Below are 26360 nucleotides of genomic sequence, written 5' to 3' on the forward strand. Positions count from 1 at the left end.
TGTGTAAAGTGTGCATTTACGTGCCAAATCTGAGATTAGTGCATTGTAGGGCATAAGCATTAGAATAAGCCGCCTCAATATTTGTAGCCGTAGGTGGTAATACCTCTCTAGGAGCTCATGTTGAAATAACTATAATGTTAAGGAAAGATTTGAACGGAGAAAACTGATCCGAGAGCAACGCTCCCTTTCTTTCCAGCCTATCAGCTCCAACGATGTAATTAGCGAACCGTTCTCTCTGCAAGGTGTTTTGGGAAACGAATGTTACATCTTCAGCCGTTGCAGGAAAGATGCATCGTTAAAAAACACTTGTTTTAAATTCAAATTAAAAGTTTTAAAATAAACTTAAATTCCATCGATATCGAGAAATCAGACACTGGCAAAATAGGTTGACAAAACCCCTTAGTGAAACAAATGCCTACCTGAGGTATGTATGGTATCATCTCTCCAGTAAGCCGACCTCTGATTGGTTCTCTCTCTCCAGTAAGCCACCCTCTGATTGGTCCATGACTGACTAATAGTTGGACCTGAGGGAAGAGACACACTAAATCCATAACCAATGGGAAAACACTAGTGGACAGTTCAGTTAAAATCATGCAAAATGGACAGAGTAGTTGTAGTCATGCAACTCAAGCTTTAGTCCATTACGTTCTACAAAATATGTCAAACATGTTACAGTATATGCAATGTTTACACAAATAACGCAAAGAAAAAGTAGCAGCTCAACTGGTTCAGAAGATATTGATAAAGATTCGGCTTTGCAGATTTTCATTTTAGCAAGAGTTGCATTATTAACACTATTGTAGGATATTTTGTTAGTACACAGAACATTTATTTTAGTAAATCTACAACTACAATAATATTGGAAGTTACTTTACTTTAGATTTTTTGTTGTTGTTGTTGACATGACTAGAATTCTTCTTTTACTAAATTGCACGCATTTACCAGCAGCTTAATTCAATATATAAACACACTATCAAAAATGACACATTTAGGGTTAAGGTTACCTTTATAGTGGAACGATTACGGTTTAAACCAACCTCTCCATTGCACCGCCATTACTCTCTTTCCTAAAGAAGCCACCGCGTCGGCCTCTACACATGACATGAACATCGAGGTCAAAGCCTGAAACCTAAGACTTCAAATGGTTGGAGTCCAGTTCATTTATTAACAAGAGTCTTAGCAATGCATTTCTCATTACCGTCTACGACCACAGGTAAGATGGATTGAAAAAGTCTTTATACATACCCAAGGCACTCAATGCTTTAGAGCTTTAAAACACATTAGGAAGCTATCCAGGTTATTTTAGAGCTCTTACCTCTGGCTCCTTTTTAAAAAGTATAGAAAGAGAGAGAAAGAATAAGTTGTGTTGCTTTTTAAATAAATCAATCAAGACATCATTTAGTATATACGTCAAGGGCTTCAGACTACAATACAAATCATTTAAATTTAAAAAAAAGAGTGTTTTTGTAGAGAAATACAAATAACAACACCTCTAACTACCAGGCTGTTAAAGGTTATTTAAAAATATTCAAGAAATAAACCAAGTTACGGAAGTTTCATAGAAAAAACAAACTAAATCTTTATTGACAAACTGCTACAAAACATCTTCTGGGCAGATGTAGTAGTACCTATTTAGACAAGCCTTACACATAGAGCATAATGCATTTTTAATGGAGAGGGTACATATACCAGTGGCAGAATAGTGGATACGTACAGTTTGGACGTTTATTTTTAAGTATGTACAAAGACACCAGATTAATGAACTGCAGGATTCCTTCTCTGTGTAAAGAGAAAACCCATGTGGAGATTTTAGTCCCAATCCTTCATTGCGTCATTTTTTACATGCAGTTTATAGACTCAGATTCGACCAATAAGATCCTGTACAACACGTGTTGTTTTCGCCATATTCTACTTCTAAGAACAACACAGAGCCATAATAAAAATTGACTTAAAATGTTGAACAACTTTAATAAACAAATGAAGTATGTGAGGACAGTCCATCTCAACAGTGGTTATTAGGCCTATATTTCAAAACTCTAAATGTACAATGACAAAATATCATTTATATAATCCCTGCTGCCTAAATCTAAATTGACAACTTTTAATTAAAAGACTATTTAAAACAAATGGGAATTATAAATCAAGAATAAATAGATCGCTGCTAGAAATTCCATTAACATTTGTTTGTTTTTACTGTTTCCTTTGACTTGATTTGACGTTTTTTTTGTTTGGTCTATATTACATAACTGAAACAGCGTTGAATTTTGTTTTACTTCGCTATATTAAAACAGAATTTTGAAATGTAGCCTAAATGGGAATCTGCAACTGTCCCTTAACAAAGTATTTTTTTAACAAAATAATTAAAAATGGTTTTCTTAAGATGCTAACAAGTGGATAAGCAGTCTCCAACTCCACTCGAAATGAGTTTAAATCCAAAATGTTTAAAAAAAATTAAAAAAAATTAAGTTTACGGTCAACAATGCAAAAAAAAGCCAAGGGAGAGATATGGTCAGAGATAAAAACAGATTAACTAAAACTTCAAACCAAACTAAAATACAGTTATATTCTCTAACCCATCTAAAAAAAAATGCTTTAGGGTTGCTCTGAATGAAATATCAAACCAGCTTCAATCAGTCAAGATCCTCATTTTCTGTTTGTAAAAGTCCATCGTAGTAGAAAATACCAAAACAAAAACGGACAATTACTTTTTTCGAGGGTTGCTTAGAGCGAGAGCTGCCGTGGTAGACAGGTTGGTTGGTTGTCAGGGCAACTCGTTAGCGTTGGTCGCTAGGCGCTGTCATGGTGAGTTCAGTATTGTCTATAGGGGTGTTCTCGGTAAGGGCCCTTAGCCGCTCTGGAAGGTGGGGCCTTCCCCGCCGGTGTCGCTCTCTGGGCTCCGTTCCAGTCATCCTGGGCTAGAAGGGTGAACCAGACAGAACAGAGGGACAAAAACAGAAATGTCATTACAAAACGAACTTGCCTGTCACGTAGACATCTCCAACTAAAACACCATTTCCTCCCGTTTCCCGTTCCTCCCTATTGAACATGTTGTTGTTAGCGGCATGAAATTTAGCGACTACATAACCAAACGTTGGCACATGCTGAGAGCATATAATCAAGCGAGAAAACAGATTTCCCTCTCCATAAAGGGTGAGAGGTTCGGCTTGAGAGTGGAGTAGTAATGTCTTACCGTAGGGTTCATATGCCTCCTGTACCTCTCCATGTCCGTAGTCGTAGTACTCTGGCTCTCTAAGAGAAGAACAGAGGAGAAAGAACATTTCAAATAGCAGCACACCAAGCTAGCAGGGTAAACAAGCTAACCAGGTAGGTTGCTAACTAGCTCATCAAGCTAACCAGGTAGGTCGCTAACTAGCTCATCAAGCTAACCAGGTAGGTCGCTAACTAGCTTATCAAGCTAACCAGATATGCCGCTAACTAGCTTATACAGCTAGCCAGAAACACAAGCTAGCCAGCAAACCAAGCAAACCAGCTGTCATCTTTGAGTTACATTTCATTCATAAAATCACTTAATATGTAAGTAGAATAGCTTTAATAACAGATGTTAGCCAAGCGATAACCTAGTCACAGTTAGCTGAAACAGCAGCCCATATCTTCCTCCGATTAACACGTAGACTCAAAATAATCCAACCAAAGGGGTAGGAATGTTAATCCATATGAACTCAAAAATATAGCCTATTTCAGTCCCTACAGTCCCCATAACTCAATAATCCAGTTTGTAAGTAGGGTAAGTGCAACCGTGAAGAGCAAGGAGGTGAGAGAGCAAGACCATGCGCGAGTGTGTATGTGCTAGTGTGTGTGTTGTTTGTTGCCAATAGAGAGAGATGGGTGACTCACGCCTGTGGTTGACTGTAGTAATTGTCGTATGACTCGTACGCTGGCTCAGTGTAGCCCTCATCATAAGCCTAGTGAGAAGGGGAGAGCGAGAGAGAGAGAGATGGAGAAAGAGAGACAGAAAGAGTGGGAGGGGGTCAGAAAGAGTAGCAGAGAGAGAGAGTAAAAATAAACATAAGAAAGGCCTTTATTTGATCCTTGACCTGTGAACTGATGATGATGCAAGATGGCGCGGACAGATGGGGCAGCTCTGCTTCTAGCTCCTAAGCAACTTTGCAGTATATATCTTTTTTGTGTGTTATTTCTTACATTATTAGCCCAATATTTTGTTTGTGTTATTACATACAACCTGAAATAACTTTTGGATATCAGAGCAGCAGTAACTCACCAGCATTGCGGCCGCGAATACAACTTTCCCGAATTTGTTCGTACCCCCCACGACAATTGAACTGATTCCAGAGGCTGATCCAAAACACAGCCGGTGGAGATATTCGGAGTGGACTTCTAGTCCGACTCAGGAGGCGCGCACACCATCCACCGCTTCCGAGTATATTACTCGCTAATGTTCAGTCTATGGATAATAAAGTAGACGAGCTCAGGGCGCAGATCTCCTTCCAGAGAGACATCAGGGATTGTCAAACAGAAACATGGCTCTCTCTGGATATACTGTCTTTGTCCATACAGCCAGCTAGGTTCTCAGTATATGTCGCAGACAGAAATAAAGAACTCTCCGGGAAGAACAAAGGCGGGGATGTATGTTTAATGATTAACCACTCATGGTGTGATTGTGATAACATACAGAAACTCAAGTCATTTTGTTCACCCGACCTAGAATACCTCACAGTCAAATGCAGACCGTATTACCTCCCAAAAGAATTCTCTTCGGTTATAGTCACAGCCATGTATATTCCCCCTCAAGCCGATATCATGACGACCCTCAAAGAACTTCACTAGAAACCACATATCCTGAGGCCGTATTTATTGTAGTTGGAGATTTTAACAAAGCAAATTTGAGGAAAATGCTACCTAAGTTCTACCAACACATTCACTGTAGTACTCACGCTGCTAAAACACTTGACCACTGCTACTCCAACTACGGGGATGCCTACAAGGACCTCCCCACCCTCTCTTCAGCAAATCTGATCACAACTTTTGCTCCTCGCTTCCTATAGGCAGAAACTCAAAACAGCAAGTACCCGTGCTAAGGACTATTCAACGCTGGTCTGACCAATCGGAATCCACGCTTCAAGATTGTTTTGAGCAAGCGGACTGGGATATGTTCCGGTCTCTGAAAATAACAGACAAATACATGGATACGGTGACGGGGTTTAATCAGTAATTGTATAGGAGATTATGCCAACTGTGACTATTAAAACCTACCCTAACCAGAAACTGTGAATTGATGGCAGAATTTGCGCAAAACTGAAAGCTCAAACCACCGCATTTAACCATAGAAAGGTGACTGGGAATATGGCCGAATACAAACAGTGTAGTTATTCCCTCCGTATGGCAATCCAACAGGCAAAACGTCAGTATAGAGACAAAGTGGACTTGCAATTCAACGGCTCAAACACGAAACGTATGTGGAAGGGTTTACAGACAATCACGGATTACAAAGGGAAAACCAGCCACGTCGCAGACACCGACTTCTTGCTTCCGGACGAGCTAAACACCTTCTTCTCTCGCTTTGAGGATAACACAGTGCCACAGACGCGGCCCGCTACCAAGGACTATGGGCTCTCCTTCTCTGTGGCCAACGTGAGTAAGACATTTAAGCGTGTTAACCCTCGCAAGGCTGCCGGCCCAGACGGTATCCCTAGCCACGTCCTCAGAGCATGCGCAGACCAGCTGGCTGGAGTGTTTACGGACATATTCAATCTCTCCTAAGACCAGTATGCTGTCCCCACATGCTTTCAAGATGGCCACCATTGTTCTTGTACCCATGAAAGCAAAGGTAAATTAACTAAATGACTATCACCCCGTAGCACTCACTTCTGTCATCATGAAGTGCTTTCAGAGGCTAGTTAAGGGTATCACCTCCACCTTACCTGAAACCCTCAACCCACTTCAATTTGCTTACCGCCCCAATAGATCCACAGACGATGCAATCGCCATCACACTGCACTATCCCATCTGGTTAAGAGGAATATCTATGTAAGAATGCTGTTCATTGACCATAGTTCAGCATTCAACACCATAGTTCCCTCCAAGCTCATCATCGAGCTCAGGGCCCTGGGTCTGAACCCCGGGGCCCTGAGGAGGATGAAGAAATTTGGCTTGGCACCTAAAACCTTAAGAAAAAAAAATAGAAGACCATCCCGGACAACAACCACCCGAGCCACTGTCTGTTCACTGCATTATCATCCAGTAGGCGAGGTCAGTACCGGTGCATCAAAGCAGGGACCGAGAGACTGAAAAACAGTTTCTATCTCGAGCCATCAGACTGTTAAATAGCCATCACTACCTGGCTACCACCCAGTTACTCAACCCTGCACCTTAGAGGCTGCTGCTCCATATACAGACTAGAAATCATTGGCCACTTTAATAATTGAACACTAGTCACCTTAATAATGTTTACATACATACATATATATATATATATACATACATACATACTGTATTTTAGTCTATGCCACTACGACATTGCTCATCCTTAAATTCCTTAATTCCAATATTTATTTTTAGGTTGTGTGTATTGTTGTGAATTGTTAGATATTACTGTACTGTTGGAGCTAGATACACAAGCCTTTTACTACACACGCAATAACATCTGCTAAACATGTGACTGTGACGAATAAAATGTGATTTGAATTCCATTCACCTGTAGATGAGTTCTAGACTGTAAATAAATTGGCAAAGAAGAAATTCCATTAAAACCTCTTGGAACTACCCATCCCGGATCCGGGAGAATTGTCATCAACTACACTAATTAGCATAGCGCAACAGCCAAATAATCTTACTAGAAAATATTCATATTCATGAAATCACAAGTGAAATATAGTGAAACACAGCTTAGCCTTTTGTTAAGGGGTACTCTGTCTGTTAGAGCTGGTTTTACTGCAATGTTGTGTACCTTGAGCAGCCATTACAAAACCTTAACCCAGGAGGTACTCAGCTGTCATTACCAAACCGTAACCCAGAGTTACTGAGCTGTCATTACCAAACCTTAACCCAGAGTTACTGAGCTGTCATTACCAAACCTTAACCCAGAGTTACTGAGCGGTCATTACAAAACCTTAACCCAGGAGGTACTCAGCTGTCATTACCAAACCGTAACCCAGAGGTACTGAGCTGTCAAAACCAAACCTTAACCCAGAGTTACTGAGCGGTCATTACCAAACCTTAACCCAGAGTTACTGAGCTGTCATTACCAAACCTTAACCCAGAGTTACTGAGCTGTCATTACCAAACCTTAACCCAGAGTTACTGAGCGGTCATTACCAAACCTTAACCCAGAGTTACTGAGCTGTCAATACCAAACCGTAACCCAGAGGTACTGAGCTGTCAATACCAAACCTTAACCCAGAGGTACTGAGCTGTCATTACCAAACCTTAACCCAGAGTTACTGAGCTGTCATTACCAAACCGTAACCCAGAGGTACTGAGCTGTCAATACCAAACCTTAACCCAGAGTTACTGAGCTGTCATTACCAAACCTTAACCCAGAGTTACTGAGCTGTCATTACCAAACCTTAACCCAGAGTTACTGAGCTGTCATTACCAAACCTTAACCCAGAGTTACTGAGCTGTCATTACCAAACCTTAACCCAGAGTTACTGAGCTGTCATTACCAAACCTTAACCCAGAGTTACTGAGCGGTCATTACCAAACCTTAACCCAGAGTTACTGAGCTGTCATTACCAAACCGTAACCCAGAGGTACTGAGCTGTCAATACCAAACCTTAACCCAGAGGTACTGAGCTGTCATTACCAAACCTTAACCCAGAGTTACTGAGCTGTCATTACCAAACCGTAACCCAGAGGTACTGAGCTGTCAATACCAAACCTTAACCCAGAGTTACTGAGCTGTCATTACCAAACCTTAACCCAGAGGTACTGAGCAGTCATTACCAAACCAGAGGTAGATAAAATAAACGTGAATCCAAATATAAAACAGGGTAGTTCTTTAAAATGCCACTGTACCAATGTCTTATAAAAAGGTAGACCAGGCTGTTGCTTCACTCGATTTGCTGTCTAAAATAACACATTACTAGTCGACTCCCACTACTAGTACTGTCTTGACCTAGATCTGATCTCCCCTGGTGAAATAGAGTTCAACTAACCTGGATAAATGAGGGTTAACTAACCAGATTACATTCTAATCTATTACTTATCGGCTTCAAAGCTTTCCACAATGAAGGTGTTCTCTGAATCCTAGTATGGACATTGTTACAATGTATCTTCATAACTACAACATGATTGGTGGGAGAAAAAAAAGAATCTACTAGCTAATAAAACATGTAAGAGATCTTAGGACTCTAAAAAGTCATTGAATAATACATGTTCCATGTATGGAATGATAAAGGACTGAACAGCCATTTTAAAATGAATTGATATCTTAACTTACATATTCCTCATATTGTTCCGGTCCTGGGCCGTGTTGGTGCTGGTGGGGGGGTGGAGGGGGCATCCTCGGTGGTCCCCCAGGGGCAGGGGGTCTGGCTCGGGGCGTTGCTGCCCCTCGGGCGGGGGCAGCTGGAGGTCCCCCTCTTCCTGCCGGTGACCCCCTCACTACCCCAACTCTCGCTGGCCCTCCGCGGGGCGCACCTCCCCTTGTGACACCTCCACGTGGGAGCATACCTCTACCCCTGGAGAGATGGAGGAAGAGAAAATTAAGGAAAGAAAGGAGACCAGACATAGATAGACCAGACAATACATTCTCACCAGCCACCTTGATAAATGTCATCCTGAGTCAGTCAGTCTGTCTGGTTACCTGGATGCCCCCGTTTGACCCGGTGGCCCTCCTCGGCCCCTGGGGCCCGGTGGTCCGCCTCTACCTCGTGGGGCCCCTGGCCCATGCTCCTGGCCCCCGTTCAGATAACCCATCTCCATGAACTGTTCCTGACAGATGTCATCCATCATGTCCTGCACAGACAGAGAAAGAAGAAGGGAGCGAGAGCGAGAGAGGAAGAGGACAGAAAGGAGGAGGGTTGGTAGTAAAGACGGAAGGAGGATAGGGAAGAGAGGGAAGAGAGGAAAGGTAATTACTAAGCCGCTCAACACAAACCATTCCTCTAATGACTAAAAGAGCGAGGCAGCAGGCAATAAACAGCATGTCTCATAAAGCCTTTTAAAACAGTGTGTGTGTGTGTGTGTCAACGCAGCACCCCAGTCCCTACATAGGCAAGGTAAAAGAACTAGTAAAAATGTACTCTAGTGGTAAATCTTCCACATATTCCTCTGTTTATTGGAGAGGTATAAATACAGATAAATAATGATACTGCAGTAGGGAACCTTTCACACACCAAGCATCAAAACATAGTCTTTCTCCAGTGTCATTTTGAGGGGGGGGGGGTAGAACCACGGTCCGATGTTGTGTCTCAAAACACTGCCATCTTTATACTGTTCCCACTACTATGGGCCCAGGCTCTCTTTCTTTCTCTCTCTCGGAGGACCTGAGCCCTAGGACCATGCCCCAGGACTACCTGACATGACTCCTTGCTGTCCCCAGTCCACCTGGCCGTGCTGCTGCTCCAGTTTCAACTGTTCTGCCTTATTATTATTGGACCATGCTGGTCATTTATGAACATTTGAACATCTTGGCCATGTTCTGTTATAATCTCCACCCGGCACAGCCAGAAGAGGACTGGCCACCCCACATAGCCTGGTTCCTCTCTAGGTTTCTTCCTAGGTTTTGGCCTTTCTAGGGAGTTTTTCCTAGCCACCGTGCTTCTACACCTGCATTGCTTGCTGTTTGGGGTTTTAGGCTGGGTTTCTGTACAGCACTTTGAGATATCAGCTGATGTACGAAGGGCTATATAAATACATTTGATTTGATTTGAAACATACTGCATGCATTATGTAAGGAACTAGGGAGCCCTTTAGGGAGCCCTTTAGGGAGCCCTTTAGGGAGCCATGTTCTCCACTCATCTCTAGAGTGACAACACACACATTTGTCTGATTATTAATCCAAGAGCAACACGGCATTGCCTTTGTTTGCTTTAACAATTTAGACAGTTAATACATTGGATCATTTCTACCTAGGCTAACTAATTATTAAGACTAAACAGAGGGTTTTTGGGGGGGCCAGGGAGAGAAACAGTGCCTTCCCCAAGCTTAGAAAAATCAAACCACTTCAAACTAGACAAATGAAGCTCGCTAAACCTAGAATCATTTTCAGAGGGATAATTAAATGGGTGTAATACGGAGCACTCCACTCCAATCTAAACAAGTCTGTCTGGGAAATCACACTGTTACACCAAATCACTACATTGACCCATATGAACCAAACAAACAAACAAGGCTAACCAACATTACCAGTCAAAAGTTTGGAAACACCTACTCGTTCAAGGGTTTTTCCTTTATTTTACACATTGTAGAATAATAATGAAGACATTAAAACTATGAAATACCACCAATGGAATAATTTATTAAGCAAAGTGTTATATAACATTATATTAGAGATTCTTCAAAGTAGCCATCCTTTGTCTTGATGAAAGATTTGCACACATTTGGCATTCTCTCAACCACCATGACCTGGAAAGTTTTCCAGCAGTCTTGAAGGAGTTCCCACATATGCTGAGCACTTGTCAGCTGCTTTTCCTTCACTCTGCAGTCCAACTCATCCCAAACCATCTCAGTTGGGTTGAGGTCAGGTGATTGTGGAGGCCAGGTCATCTGATGCAGCACTACATCACTCTCCTTTTTGGTCATATAGTTCTTACACAGTCTGGAGGTGTGTTGGGTCATTGTCCTGTTGAAAAACAAATGATGGTCCCACTAAGCGCATACCAGATGGGATGGCGTATCGCTGCAGAATGCTTTGGTAGCCATGCTGATTAAGTGTACCTTGAATTCTGAATAAAATCACTGACAGTGTCACAAGCAATGCAGCCCGACACCATCACACCTCCTCCTCCATGCATCACGGTGGGAACCACACATGCATTGATCATAATTTCACCTAATCTGCGTCTCACAAAGACATGGCGGTTGGAACCAAAAATCGCAAATTTGGACTCATCAGACCGAAGGACAGATTTCCAGAAGTCCATTGCTCATGTTTCTTGGTCCAAGCAAGTCTCTTCTTATTATTGGTGTCCTTTAGTAGTGGTTTCTTTGCAGCAATTCAACCATGATTCACTCAGTCTCCTCTTAACAGTTGATGTTGAGATGCGTCTGTTACTTGAACTGCGTGAAGCATTTATTTGGGCTGTAATTTGTGAGGCTGGTAACTCTAATGAACTCATCCTCTGCAGCAGAGGTACCTCTGTGTCTTCCTTTCCTGTGGAGGTCCTCATGAGAGCCAGTTTCATCATAGCGCTTGATGTTTTTTGCGACTGCACTTGAAGAAACATTAAAAGTTCTTGAAATTTTCCTGGATTGACTGACCTTATACTCGTTAACTGACGTTAAAAGCTTTACAACAAAGCTTTCTTAGTATTCAACAAGATTTCTCTACCCTTAACCTTTTTCTGAACACCTACAAAACAAAGGTAATGTGGTTTGGTAAGAAGAATGATCCTCTCCCCACAGGTGTGATTACTACCTCTGACGGTTTTGAGGTTGAAGTAGTCACCTCATACAAGTACTTGGGAGTATAGCTAGATGGTACACTGTCCTTCTCTCAGCACATATCAAAGCTGAAGGTAAGGTTAAATCTAGACTTGGTTTTCTCTACCGTAATCTCTCCTCTTTCACCCCAGCTGCCAAACAAACCCTGATTCAGATGACCATCCTACACATGCTAGATTACGGAGACATACTTTATAGATGGGTAGGTAAGGGTGCTCTAGAGCTGCTAGATGGTCTTTACCATTCGTCCATCAGACTTACCGCCAATGCTCCTTATAGGACACATCAATGCACTCTATACTACTATGTAAACTGGTAATGTTTGTATACCTGTCGCAAGACCCACTTATTTATGCTTATTTAAAAAACCCTCTTAGGCCTCACTCCCCCCAATCTGAGATACCTACTGCAAGCCCTCATCCGCAACATACAACACCAATTCTGCCAGTCACATTCTGTTAAAGGTCCCCTAAGCACACACATCCCTGGGTTGCTCCTCTTTTCAGTTCGCTGCAGCTAGCGTCTGGAACGAGCTGCAAAAAAACCTCAAACTGGACCGCTTTATCTCCATCTCTTCACTCAGACTCAATCATGGACACTCTTACTGACAGTTGTGGCTGCTTCGTGTGATGTATTGTTGTCTCTACCTTCTTGCCCTTTGAGCTGTTGTCTGTGCCCAATAATAATATACCATATGTTGTGTTGTCATGTTTTACTGCCATGCTATGTTGTTGTCTTAGGTCTCTTTGTGTCGTGATGTGTGTTTTGTCCTCTGTTTTAATTTGATGTTATATTTTTAATCCCCCGTCCCCGCAGTAGGCCTTTATTCTTTTGGTAGGCCGTCATTGTAAATAAGAATTTGTTCTTAACAGACTTGCCTAATTAAATTAAATATAAATAAAAACCTTAATGTCTTAAAGTAATGATGGGCTGTTGTTTCTCTTTGCTTATTTGAGCTGTTCTTGCCATAACATGGACTTGGCACACCTGTTAATTGAAATACATTCCAGGTAACTACCTCATGAAGCTGGTTGAGAAAATGCCAAGAGCGTGCAAAGCTGTCATCAAGGAAAAGGGTGGCTAATTTGAAGAATCTCAAATATATTTTGATTTGTTTAACACTTCTGGTTACTCCATGATTCAATAAGTGTTATTTCATTGTTGAATAATAGTGAAGACATCAAAGCAAAGCACGCAGAAAGTACAAAGTAGAAACTAGTAACAAAATAAAGAAAAACCCTGTAGGTGTCAAAACGTTTGACTGGTATTGTATATGATTTGTGCAACTTCTTTACAGAGAAATTAAGATATGCAATTACTGCATAGCTAGAATATCAATAACCAAACAACTTCTGCAGCATATAGGAATAACACCACAACAGTGTAACAAATTGTCATGACTGTCTTGTGAGGATCAGAATGGGTTGAGATCAGCTTGGCAATGGATGACAGTAACCAGACCCTCTCTCACCCACAGAGGGGGGAGGAGGAGGGAGCTGCTGGAGGGGTTGACAGTTCACACCCTGTTGTAAATTACAGCAGAAGGGGACTCTTTCTCCCCCCTCCAGTATGAACAAAAGGAATGTCTTTGTTAACAGGCTTTTCCTGACAAAACTCTAACACGTTCAAAAGTGAATAGTGGAACATTATTTCTAACATAAGAATGTGGGGAATGGTGAGTGGGGAGCTATAGAAAACTAATGTCATGTTGGTTTTTATTTTGTGATGTCATTAAAAAATGGTATAAACAAAATACTGTAACTTGGAAAGAATATCCCCTTTATCTGTCATGTTTCCATCCAATACTATGTGCATATAATATGCCAAATGATGAATGTATTATTGTTAAGATAGGAATGTAATTGAAGGAGTCATAAGAGATCATTTGCTATCATATACCTTTGCATAGTAAGTAGCCAGGCCCCGAGTGAGGTCAGAGAGTGTGCCTGCCTGATGGAACTGTCCTTTTCGACCAGAGTGCATAAAAGGACTAGCTAAGAATTAACATACTAGACGAGAACATTGCCAGGTTGCAGCTGTGCGTATAAAGTGGCCTGAATCCTGAACACTGAATATCAACATGAGGTGTAGGAGAGAAGCTCATTTCTCAGACAATCACCAGTACGGCTGATCAGCTGTCCTAAGTCAGATATCAAGAAAAGTGAATTTAAGTGGTACCATACTACTACTATTCAAACCATCCCATCCTACTACTATTCTCAAATCACCGTATTCTCCAACTCGCATCACCGACGGGAACCGTCGACACGGCTGGCTAACCATTACCCAAAGGAGCATCGTCCAGAGTGAACAGCAGAACGAAGACGGGGAAAAGGAGGGGAACCCTGAAAGGCCAAACGAACACTCTTCTGAAGGAGGGCTGGTTCCGAGTTGAACGGCATAAATACATTTCTTACTTTTAATACCTTTTACTGTTTTATGGATATGATAGGTAAGGACCTTTTGAGTTTAATTTGGGAGATGGTCACTCTTTAAACAACCGCTCTCGTGGTGCCCCAAATTCCTAATGAGTTAATAATTACATGATTCATTTAAAAATCGGGTAACAATTATACACAGTTGATTCGATAAATAAACAGTCATCAAATTAATGAAAGTAAAGTCACAACAAAATACTGCATAGCTACAGATATAGGATATTCATTTGACCAGTTTCTCACAGCAAGAAAATATTCCTGCGGCCAGAGGAAATGGGAATTATCGTGGACCTTTTTGTAGGGGTTGATACATTTTTAGTTAGGGCAAATTAAGTCAGAAATGTTCAAGTGGAAATTACAAACTTTAGAAGCCTCGAACACACTACAAGTTCGCATTTCCTCCTGTACAGGACATTTCCTGCAACTACAGGTTGATCAAATTAATATCCTACATCTGTAGGATAACAATATTAAAACGAGTTCATCAGATTCCAGAATTCCAACCATAATTCTCCAGCTTCGAATCCTTCCAAAAGTATTAGAGGCAACATGGCAGTCCCCAATGCTACAGGAATGGGCCACCAGAATTGAGCTGGGGGACATTTTCTCAGAATCCTGTTACTCAAGGTCTCCACAGAAACAGATCTGGGATAACAGCAACCTCTATATGCAAAACATTTCTAAGTAATTTTCTAAATATTAGGAGGTACCTTTTTTTTGTAGTATCAGTGCTATGTTCTTGGCCTATGCTGAACAAACGCCTTCACAACCTGTATGTGTAACCTGCTCATTTCAATGAAACCTGGGAGCAACACAGCTTTGCGAGACGTTCGCACTGCAAAGTGTAAAATTCCACTCTATTCTATTTTCAAAAATTCCGCTCATGCTGGCATAGCTACGCATCCAGAGAAGCAGTTAAAACTATTTTCCAGATGCCCCGGTGTAACTGCAGTTAGAGGAGTGTCTCTGGGCAGCACTGCCCTCCTCTTCTAACACAGGAGGCTTACGGATATTTAGAGCCATATGGGGGCACCCTGTTGGCACGGTGAAAGTGACCCAATTCTTTTTAAGCCGATTGTTTAGAGGCTCAGACTCGCTGCCCTATCAAGGCTGGTTATTCCAGGTGAGCCGATGCATCGTCGGTCAATCCATCGAATGACGTGGTGCTTCATTTGTTTATCGTGTCAAACTGTTCAAACAGACCAAACAGACAAACAAACAGACCATCAATAGCATTTGATAACTGTTTAAGGGAACCAGAACCATTTCATCCAAATAATGAAAAATTATGCTATTTTCTTTATGTCTTGAAAAGTAACCTACACTTGCCTAATAAAAATACTACAGGTTTTTTTTGCAACTGATCATGACCTTGACAAGGTACACGGTTTCTTAAATGGTTCTTCCTCAGCTCTTCAGGTTCCCTGGAGAGCTCTTGCCCGATAAAATAACCTTTGAGTGAAGTGTGGGGTTCTTGACGTGGCATCAAATGGTTCTTCAGAATTCTAAAAAGGTTCTTGAAAATGTATGGAAGCCTGCAGCTGTGTCCCTTTCATACCAGCACCCAGCAAACTGGGCAGTCTTAGCTAGTGTTGATTTTTCAGTGTAATATAGCATTCATTTCATACCAGCACCCAGCAAATTGGGCAGTCTTAGCTAGTGTTGATTTTTCAGTGTAATATAGCATTCATTTCATACCAGCACCCAGTAAATTGGGCAGTCTTAGCTAGTGTTGATTTTTCAGTGTAATATAGCATTCATTTCATACCAGCACCCAGCAAATTGGGCAGTCATAGCTAGTGTTGATTTTTCAGTGTAATATAGCATTCATTTCATACCAGCACCCAGCAAATTGGGCAGTCTTAGCTAGTGTTGATTTTTCAGTGTAATATAGCATTCATTTCATACCAGCACCCAGCAAATTGGGCAGTCTTAGCTAGTGTTGATTTTTCAGTGTAATATAGCATTCATTTCATACCAGCACCCAGCAAATTGGGCAGTCATAGCTAGTGTTGATTTTTCAGTGTAATATAGCATTCATTTCATACCAGCACCCAGCAAATTGGGCAGTCTTAGCTAGTGTTGATTTTTCAGTGTAATATAGCATTCATTTCATACCAGCACCCAGCAAATTGGGCAGTCATAGCTAGTGTTGATTTTTCAGTGTAATATAGCATTCATTTCATACCAGCACCCAGCAAATTGGGCAGTCTTAGCTAGTGTTGATTTTTCAGTGTAATATAGCATTCATTTCATACCAGCACCCAGTAAATTGGGCAGTCTTAGCTAGTGTTGATTTTTCAGTGTAATATAGCATTCATTTCATACCAGCACCCAGCAAATTGGGCAGTCTTAGCTAGTGTTGATTTTTCAGTGTAACATTTCTAGTGTTGATTCAAGAGTTAAATCAGGTGGTGTAAAAAGAACCCCAGTGTTGGTGTTAATAACAAGAGTTTAACCACACATCATATTTCCCAGCATGCTCTATTGCAGGATGATTTTTTAGAAGTGTTTGTTTCAATATCTGTTTCTGCAGGTACATTGATTGATTGATTAATTAATGTTATGCTTCTCAAATATGTTTTATTTAATCTTTATTTAACTAGGCAAGTAAGTCCAGAACAAATTCTTATTTTACAATGGCAGCCTACCCCGGCCAAACCCTAACCCGGACGACGCTAGGCCAATTGTGTGCCGCCCTATGGGACTCCCAATTACCGCCGGGAATCGAACCAGGATCTGTAGTGATGCCTCTAGCACTGAGATGCAGTGTTTTAGACCGCTGCACCACTTGGAAGCCCCTAAACATAAATAAAAGCATTTTTCTAAACTATTCCAATCTGTTACTTATTGCACCCGTTGCTGAAATGCTAGTTCCAGTTTAAATGGTTTATGTAGTGTGATATTTTAAATCCTACCCTGGCAGTCATTCTGATTGCATGTTGCAGGTGAATAACAAATCCAAATGTTGGATATCCCCACACTCACTTCGCAAGCCAGTATAATGTGATTTGCAGTTTGATGCAGCCTGTAAACTAGGCCCTTAAAAAAGGGAGTAAACTAGGAGTTTCAGGATACTGTATTAGGGTAAAACTAGGCCCTTAAAAAAGGGTATAAACTAGGAGGTTCAGGCCACTGTATTAGGGTAAAACTAGGCCCTTAAAAAAAGGCCTTATGAAATATGTATTGTAATTTGAATGACAACATTCACTTAGGAGGCCACTTGGTGAAGGCCACAAGACTAAAAATCAATACAACAATCATGTCTCTGTCACTAGCAAACACAGCCATGGTGGTAATAGTAACTTGAAAATTCACTTGAAAAAGGGACCCTGGGAAATATGTAAATAAGGCTTAAAACCATACAGCAACTCTGGTCCTAGAGGGCCGAAACGTTTCAGGTTTTGTTTGGTTCTTCATAGAACCTTCCCATTTTGTGTTTTTTTTCAGAGACACTAAAATGGTTCCCGTACAGCACTGCTCTGAGGAACCATAGTTGGATTCAACTTGCACCTTTATTATTATTATTTTTTAGGGGCAGACAGGGAAAATACAAGTTACGAAACAAAGCACTGGAACTTACAGAACCGACTTAATAAAAGTCTACTTCCACTCACAGGAAACAGGAACTTCTTGACTTCCTCCATGGCGTGTGCCATACGTAGGTAAGCCTCGGGCACGGGGGCAAACACCTCGATGAAGACATGCAGCTCCATAGACAGGTGTGCGTACTTGGCCTCGCCACCTTTCCTCAGACCCTCCTCCTGAAATACAACACAGGACAGTTAGAGAGTTAATTGAGGAAGACCAGCCCCCTCGGTCTGGGTGTGTAACGTGCCAGGCGAGTGTAACGTGCCAGGTGTTTGTAACGTGCCAGGTAACGTGCCAGGTGAGTGTAACATGCCAGGTGAGTGTAACGTGCCAGGTCAGTGTAACGTGCCAGGTAACGTGCCAGGTGTATGTAACGTGCCAGGTGAGTGTAACAGGTGATGTGTAACATGCCAGGTGATGTGTAACGTGCCAGGTGTGGGTGAACGTGCCAGGTGATGTGTAACGTGCCAGGTGATGTGTAACGTGCCAGGTGATGTGTAACAGCTGTGCATCAGCTCACTCACCTTCGCCTTGTCCCTCATGGAACCTTTGCCCAGTACAGAGATCTTGGCCCCAGTCTCTTCCTGAAGGCGTTTGATTGTGTTGCCCTGAGGGCCAAGAATCTTCCCCACAAAGTTGAACTGGAAACAGGACAAACAAGACAGGTTTAGACCACAGAATATCTGCGTGGTTCCTTGTGTACCAGCGTGCAGGGAAGCATATGGCTGTGTGTTCTGTACTTGATGCTTAAACCATAGTGTTTCAGTGTGGGTCATTAGTGGTGCATGGGTCAGCTGTTTGGTCACCCACACCCACGTGTAACTGCTAATAACCCACGTGTAACTGCTAATAACCCACGTGTAACTGCTAATAACCCACACGTAACTGCTAATAACCCACACGTAACTGCTAATAACCCACACGTAACTGCCTGACTATACATGTGATTAAGTGGAAGTCAGAGGCCACACCCGACCCCAACCTGCTAATATAGAACATGCCTCTGTCGGCTATAGTCAGAGACGGCGGAATTACTTTTTGACAGGGGGGGTGCGAAACATTTTGACGGGGGGTGCACGATTTTTGACAGGGGGTGCACAATTTTTTGACAGGGGGTGCACAATTTTTTGACAGGGGGTGCACAATTTTTTGACAGGGGTGCACAATTTTTTTGACAGGGGGTGCACAATTTTTTGACAGGGGGTGCACAATTTTTTTGACAGGGGGTGCACCATTTTTTGACAGGGGGTGCACCATTTTTGGGGGGCCTAAAATTAGATGTTTCTGCTTAGAATTCCCAACATTTTTGGTAGGCTATTTGATAGTCAACTTGCCTATAATTAGATAGATGCAGCTTCTCTTCTGTCGTTACATGTTGCTCTATAGATGGGGCGGCAGGGTAGCCTAGTGGTTAAGAGCGTTGGACTAGTAACCGGAAGGTTGCAAGTTCAAACCCCCGAGCTGACAAGGTACAAATCTGTCGTTCTGCCCCTGAACAGGCAGTTAACCCACTGTTCCTAGGCTGTCATTGAAAATAAAAATTTGTTCTTAGTTAAATAAAGGTAAAATTATTAAAAATAGAAAACTAAATAAACTCTTGCTCAACAGAATGATGTCATAAAGGGATAGAATGAAGGCTTCAATCTAGTTGACGTCGATACATTTCTCTGTCATTTCTTCTTCTTTTGCAGAGCAAAGATTTTTTTCATTGACCGGGGAGAAAATGCAATAATAAAATTCAATAAAAATTCGCAATTAAAATAAAACAGGAAATGTTTTCTGTACAAATTTTCCAAATGACATCAGTTTGACCGGTTGTAAAGGTCAAACTGATGTCAGAGGTCAAACTCATGTCAAAACGACCCAACATGTTTCTGATGAGATTTCAGTTCTCCTTGGATGCATATTTTATGTGGCTGAAATACTATCAGCTTGAACGATGCTAACAAAGACAGCACCTCTACAGACGCTACAGCCCGTGGTCATAGTTCAAACCCCCGAGCTGACAAGGTACAAATCTGTCGTTCTGCCCCTGAACAGACAGTTAACCCACTGTTCCTAGGCCGTCATTAAAAATAAGAATGTGTTCTTAACTGACTTGCCTAGTTAAATAAAGGTCAAATTAAAAATTAAAATTAAAAAACACTAATGAATCGCATTTGCATTCTCCCAAGATGGCAAAAAAATAAAAATAATAAAACATATTTCTTCTGTTCCAGAGTCAAACAAATGTAGCCTACATTTGGTGTGTGGGTCATTGTACTGTAAGAATCGCTTAATTCTCCAAGAGGTAATATTAAGGCTATTTGAGAGGTTATAGACCTACTGACTGTAGCGTCTAAGTTTTAGAGTGCGTTTAACCCATCTGAACAGTAGGCTACAGTTCCTTTGACACGTCATAAGGCCTATTTGAACCACCAATATCCTCTTTCACCACCATATTAGTTGAGAGCCATGTCTGCCTACGGCGGCCTTTCTCAATAGCAAGGCTATGCTCACCGAGTCTGTACATAGTCAAAGCTTTCCTTAAGTTTGGGTCAGTCACAGTGGTCAGGTATTCTGCCACTGTGTACTCCCCCCAACACTACTCTATTTATTTTTAACTCTCTATTTCACAGCTTTACTCTTATTGAATTAAAAACGGCGACATTGTCCTTTTTTTGCATCTTGCAGATCAACCTCAACTTTTTCTGCCTGTTCCCAAAACTATTTGGCGATTAGGGTGTAGGCTATTTTGTGTACAGTTAGGACCTAAAGATTAGGCTTACGCACTATGCCAGATAGACTAAAATAATGGAGGGGAAAAACCTTGATTTAGCCAAAATATATAGGCTGCCCGTGGTCATAGGCAGCCCGTGGTCATAGGCAGCCCGTGGTCATAGGTCATAGGTCATAGGCAGCCCGTGGTCATAGGTCACAGGCAGCCCGTGGTCAGAGGCAGCCCGTGGTCAGAGGCAGCCCGTGGTCACACATCGTGCAAAGTTCTGCCTACCATGTAATCACCATATAAATAGAGTTTTAGTGCTACTTAAAATAATGAGGGACCAGTAAATGGATTAATAATCAATTTCATAATAATAAAAAACACTTCTTATTCTCATTCTCTCTCCTTCTAATCAGCTGCTGACTCAGATCTGGGACCCTGGGAGACCAGAATCTCTGACCGATTAGTGAACCTTACTCAAATACAACCAGAACTACTCTAGACATCAAAGCTCTGATTTAAGGAACCCTGTCTAGAGAAAGTTGACAGTCTCCCTGGTCTAAGTGGAGTCACCTACTATCTTAGTCTGTTCTACTGTATCTTAGTCTATGCTGCTCTGGAATTGCTCGTCCAAATGTCTTAATTCCATTACTTTGGAGTTGTGTGTGTGTGTATTGTTGTAAAATTGTTAGACATTACTTGTTAGATATTACCTCACTGTTAGAGCTACACAACACAAGCATTTCACTACACCTACAATAACATCTGCTAAACACGTGTATTTGACCAATAAAATTTGATTTGACAAGTGACAGATCAATGTATCGGTCCACCCAGCTAAAGCCTAGAGCTTTTGAAGCCTACACAAGCCTGCCGTCTCAGGAAAAAAAAAATTACTCATCACGGAAGGAAGCCTAGTTCGGCGAACCACTAAACTACACTTATATTTGTCATATGCCTACTAGTGATGGGAGGCGTCAATACAGGTACATATTGGGAAATAATGTTTGACGATATATATCGTATAGTTGTGACAATATTGCAATATTATTTTTTTTTGCACTAGTTAGCTACATCTGCACTAAAACTCCAGTATTTTTCATTCATAGCTTGTTCTCCATCATTTAAACAGGGAGACAATTCGTTTTTTTTCAGCACTTTTATTTCCGCGACTGATTAAAGCTGTTTTTTCCCAAAGGCTCTCTCTTGTCCCTCTGCAGCAGACATACGATGAGCAATATGTTTGGAACATCGAACTGCAGTAAAATAACAGTATCGAATCACAATACATATAGAATCATGAGAAACTCTATACATATCGTATCGGCACCTTGGGGGAGGGGGGGGCAAACAATAGTAAGTTGGCCAACGTTTAGACACTCCTACTCTGTAATCTCGTTTGACCCCCCCCCCATGCATTTCAAGCCCTGCTGCTGAAGGAAGGAAGGGGAAAAGAGAGGTAGAAGGCTTACCCTCGGATACTGTTTGACGGGTATGAGCACGCGTTCCTTCAGTTTGATATTCTTGACGGTGAAAAGGTCCAAATACGCGTCTCCTCCTTCCTTCTTGGGCTCACCTTTCTGGATTCTCTCGATTTCTACAAGGGATAATTAAATTCATTCTCACACGAAATCTTACTATGATATAACAATTTAGATACCATTTAATGTAATTACTGTGAAAACATTAAAAACGCAATAGGTTAAAAAAAAAAAAAAAAAATTGGGGGGTGGGGGGCGACCTGAGCAAATTCACATAGAAATGTGAGTGATAGATCTGTAGATACGATCTATGTGAGATATTTCTATGCTCTCTATTCTTACTTTTACTTTCGATTTTGTACATCAGCTCCAAACAGCTGAAAATGTAAGAATTTTTCGTCATTGAAAATATATATCACAGCGGTTAATAAGATGGTACAATGATTCTCTACACACTATACTAGCTTTTTTTTTTTTTGGTCAAACTGAAATGATCTAAACTAGTTTTGCAACCAGGAAATGGCAGAGCTATTTCTGCATATTGCACCTCTAATTGCCAGACCATTGACTTGTTAGAAGTCATACAGCCATGGAGGAGCCTTAAAGTCTATAGTACGGTACAACGCCATTCATTTCGGACCACCGCCTCACTCCCTGCGATGACAGTGTCTCAGCATGCCACATGCAAACGTGTCAACTACACTACCAGCTGGGAGCCAGAGGTCTGCTAGCAGCAGTGTCTGGGTGGCTGCTGTGTCTGGGTGGCTGCTGTGCTGCACACACATTGAACCATGTGCCACTATGCATCTATTGTTCTGTACTTATTTAACCAGCCAGTCACAACACTACTACAGTCATGTACAGGCTCTGTAGCACGCTAGTCATATCCAGCACTACAATCTGAATGATTATCAGGTCTGGACAGAGGTTCCACAAGGGACACAGCCACAGTGAGATATACAGTAGCTAACTTAAGCAACCTGTTTTACACCTGTCATACACGCCTGTATAGAGTAGGCATGTATATAGCCATATCGTTCAGACAGCATTTGGTTGACATTTAAATTTAAAAAAGGTGACAGGACAAAGTCACAGCCGGGTCCCAGTCTGGGTCTTTAGGATGAGCTCGTGACAGATTATCTTTATCGAGGTCAGTAACATCAAACGCGGCATCGGGCTGATTTAACATGACATTTCCAGGTTGCTTTGTGATTCACTGCGATACATTTATCTAGCAGCAATGAAGAAGCACGCCTTCATGTGTGATCACAAAAGACACTGACTGGTATTGATAGTGTTGCACACGCGTCCCAACAACACACGCACACAATTTAGGAAATTACTGACTAACGCTTTTTTTTCTCTCACAATTCAGGCCATCCGGCTACACAATTATCTATAAAACTAGATCCGCACCCCCATCAAATGGTAGGCTAGAGTACAGTGCTAGATTTTAATTCCAGAAGGTCCGTGTTGTAATGAGAAACACATGGTTGGAAAGGACCCATGGAGAAAACATATTTCATCATGGAAAAAGTGTGTCAGGTCCAGCTGGAAGTCGAGGCTATACACCTTCCGGATACGTTTAACAACTCACTGCTGTGCTTCTCCAGACAAAAACCTTTCAACGTCTTATCTGTAATATTTTGATCGTCTGACTTAACAGAAGGGGCGGGTTTCCAAAACACAAATTAAGCGCAGGCCTGGACTAAAACCTACTGTAATTTCAATGAGGACTCTCCACTGAAGGTCATTTTTTGGTCCAGGACTAGACATAAATGGTGTCCGGGAAACCGGCCCATAAACACATAGCGTCTATCACTGACCGAATAGGAACAGGACACGTGTTTTTGCAGACAAACCCTACCATACATTATTACACTGTGGCGATACAAATATTGTTACACGCGCAGTTACAACGTGTCAACATATTGACACACAAGTCATAATGTATCACATTGAAGCGGTTACAAAAACGTAGCCTAGTTGTCTTTTCCACGCTCACAACTTTCGCTTCAATAGTAGGCTGTACAAAATAAACAACCACAACTGGTTGTTGCGTTGACATGTGATTATACACATTTCAAAGTGACCTACATCCAGCTCTGAATATCATTCTTTATATCCAAAATAAACTATATTTTAGGCCTACCAACCAGAGAACAGCAAACATACTTTTCAGTTTTGGTGATAGTGATTTGTTGTGACCTACTCTACCCCACACACACACACACACACACACACACACACAATAAAAGGGCTGCACTGTATCTGCCAGACAACACCTAAAAGACCCGAGAGCATCCTATCATACTCCTCTCGGGGTTGCGGACATTGGCTATAGAAAGCCCATTCCGTCCATGTATAGAGGGAGCTGCAGCTTTGAAAGTAGGATTTCAGTTAGGCTACTTCTTGCGCATTTTCAAGTGAGTTCGGTATTTCAGAAAGGGGAAGTTCGTAAACTCGACTAGAAATGGTTCCCATTCAATCATTTGTTTCCAACGCTTGCTAAAACCGTGTCTAGATCACGTGTCACACTGTAGCCGAACTGCGGTGTGGTGACGGGTCGTAGAAAGGTTATGAAAGGATGTGTTGTTTGCAGGGTTTTACAGAACCTCTATACCCGTCCCGTTTGGTGCACACAATCCAGCCAGGGTGCGTCCTTTTCAAAACGCACAAAGCAACAACAACAAAAAACGTAACGCTATCCATAAAATATACATCCTTTTGAACGAAGGACGCGGCAAAATGTTGCTAATGACATTTGTTTTTACCTGCGGATAAAAGTTTCATCGCGTGCGTAAATGACACGTCCAGACTGTCTTTCTCCGCGAGGAGCTCCGGGAGATATTTGCCTTCTTGATTCTCCATTTTGAGTTGGAAATCAGTTACAAATGCGAATTGTGCAATTAAAAACAAACTTCGGGTGGATAGAAAACATAAACAACAACAGTAGAATAAATAGTCCAGTAAAATTATGTAATCAGTGCGTGAATATCCACTTATTCGTGCAGATTAATTTCGCTGCTTCGCATGTATTGCTCTCGCTGTTACCGCACGGCTGCTGGCGAGGGCGGCTGGGTGCTCCTGTCGCGGCGCTTTGCCTGTTGAAAATGGAGACGGATGCATGCGACTGTCGAATAAAGAATTAACGGAAGTGAGCTCAGTGAGATATGTTTACTGCCCGCTGCTTTGGTGCCACCCAGTGGCGATTTTGGCATATAAATCTTGGTGGGGCAACAAAAAAAAGTGGTGTGCATGCCAGCAAATCTACTACACTACACAACACTAAACAATACATTACATTACATTAGTTGCACCATAACGGTGACAAACGGTGCCCACAAATGGCCCACATAAAGCTGTCCCAACAGAAGTCCCAACATCTTACCACTGCTACTCCTGGCTATCAGCAGAACCTTGTCTGGCAGCGAAACAGTTCCTTCACCCTCATTTAGTGCCTTTAAAAAAACATAGCTGATATGGCTGACTTGCTTAATAAAGAAATGTTGTTTCTAATGACAATTGAGATGTACAAACTATGGCATAATGGGACGACAAGCGGATAAGAGACAATCCACCATTTCGATGAAGACATTAATGAGTGAGCTCGGACAGACATAGTCAATATAACTATTTGTTTAGCACTTTTGAAATGTACAGCGACAGAATTCAGAACATGGGCAGTTCTTACAGTATTCTTCCTGTACACCAAGTCAGAACTGTAGAATAAGTAAAGGGGGCATAAAAGCAGACAATGAAAGCTCTTACAATATTCAATGATTACATGTCTCTTAAACAGGCTATAGGCTACATGTGCACCACCAAGTCAGAACAGTAGGTGAAATTAAGAGGGGTAAATAGACCAAATTATTAGGGTTGGGCTACTAACATCTTACTACACAACATACACTTAGTATTACTTTCTTAGCTACAGTATAATATCTCCCTGTCATATTACATCATTTATACAGCAGCACACAATACATTTTTGTACTCACCTTGTTGTGCTGTGCTCATTTGAACAGGAAGGTGGGCAGGGTGGTCCGTCATGGGCAAATTTTGTCGTCAAAGCCTGGCATTCTTTGGATTTATGGAGCTTTGAAGACAACTGGGGAAAAAACAGGGTTGAGTCATGATAACGGCCTTGATCTTCAGGTCTTAGCTCTAGAAAGAGGCCGGATTTACAATTCCGAGTTGGATGACCATTCAATACGTATTTTTTCCCAGTTTTCTTGAACTCACTGAAGTCAAGTTTTCGCAGTTCCGAGTTAACAGCTGTTTTGAGCGCGGCACAAATCATGCTTCATTGACAGCATGGCCAATGTTGAATGTTTATCATTTTAACTTGGAAAAGAGCCCCTTAAACCCAGATGTGGGACCACACAGCCACTCCACTGTACAGCAGGCTAGTGATTGCATTGCAATGCTTGTAGTTAGCCACTGTCACTGATTCCTTCCAAACCACTCACTGTTGAATTTGCAATTTCCAAATTGTTTTGTAATGTTTATGTCCAATGGTTGATCGAGCACCAATACGTTTTTATCTATAATTTCTCT

General features: G+C 41.7%; 1 protein-coding gene across 3 annotated transcripts; it reads right to left on the minus strand.

Moving 5' to 3' along the window:
- Positions 1–1550: 1550 nt before the first annotated feature.
- On the minus strand, positions 1551–25911 carry LOC112229394 (KH domain-containing, RNA-binding, signal transduction-associated protein 1-like). 3 transcript variants are annotated; one of them, XM_042310074.1, is made up of 9 exons: positions 25802–25911; positions 21792–21916; positions 18140–18256; positions 17642–17788; positions 8786–8937; positions 8420–8660; positions 3856–3923; positions 3191–3249; positions 1551–2915 (listed from the first exon to the last, which is right to left on the minus strand). In XM_042310074.1, exons 1-9 carry the CDS (start codon positions 25851–25853, stop codon positions 2809–2811), a joined length of 1068 nt encoding a protein of 355 aa, XP_042166008.1. In that variant the 5' UTR covers positions 25854–25911; the 3' UTR covers positions 1551–2808. The 3 variants fall into 3 exon arrangements, with proteins under 3 accessions (XP_042166008.1, XP_024250983.2, XP_042166009.1); XM_024395215.2 differs by lacking the exon at positions 25802–25911 and adding an exon at positions 24575–24928; XM_042310075.1 differs by lacking the exons at positions 3856–3923; positions 25802–25911 and adding an exon at positions 24575–24928.
- Positions 25912–26360: the final 449 nt, after the last annotated feature.

This window comes from Oncorhynchus tshawytscha, linkage group LG31 (assembly GCF_018296145.1).
Source record: "Oncorhynchus tshawytscha isolate Ot180627B linkage group LG31, Otsh_v2.0, whole genome shotgun sequence".
In the NCBI taxonomy this organism is placed as follows: domain Eukaryota; kingdom Metazoa; phylum Chordata; class Actinopteri; order Salmoniformes; family Salmonidae; genus Oncorhynchus; species Oncorhynchus tshawytscha.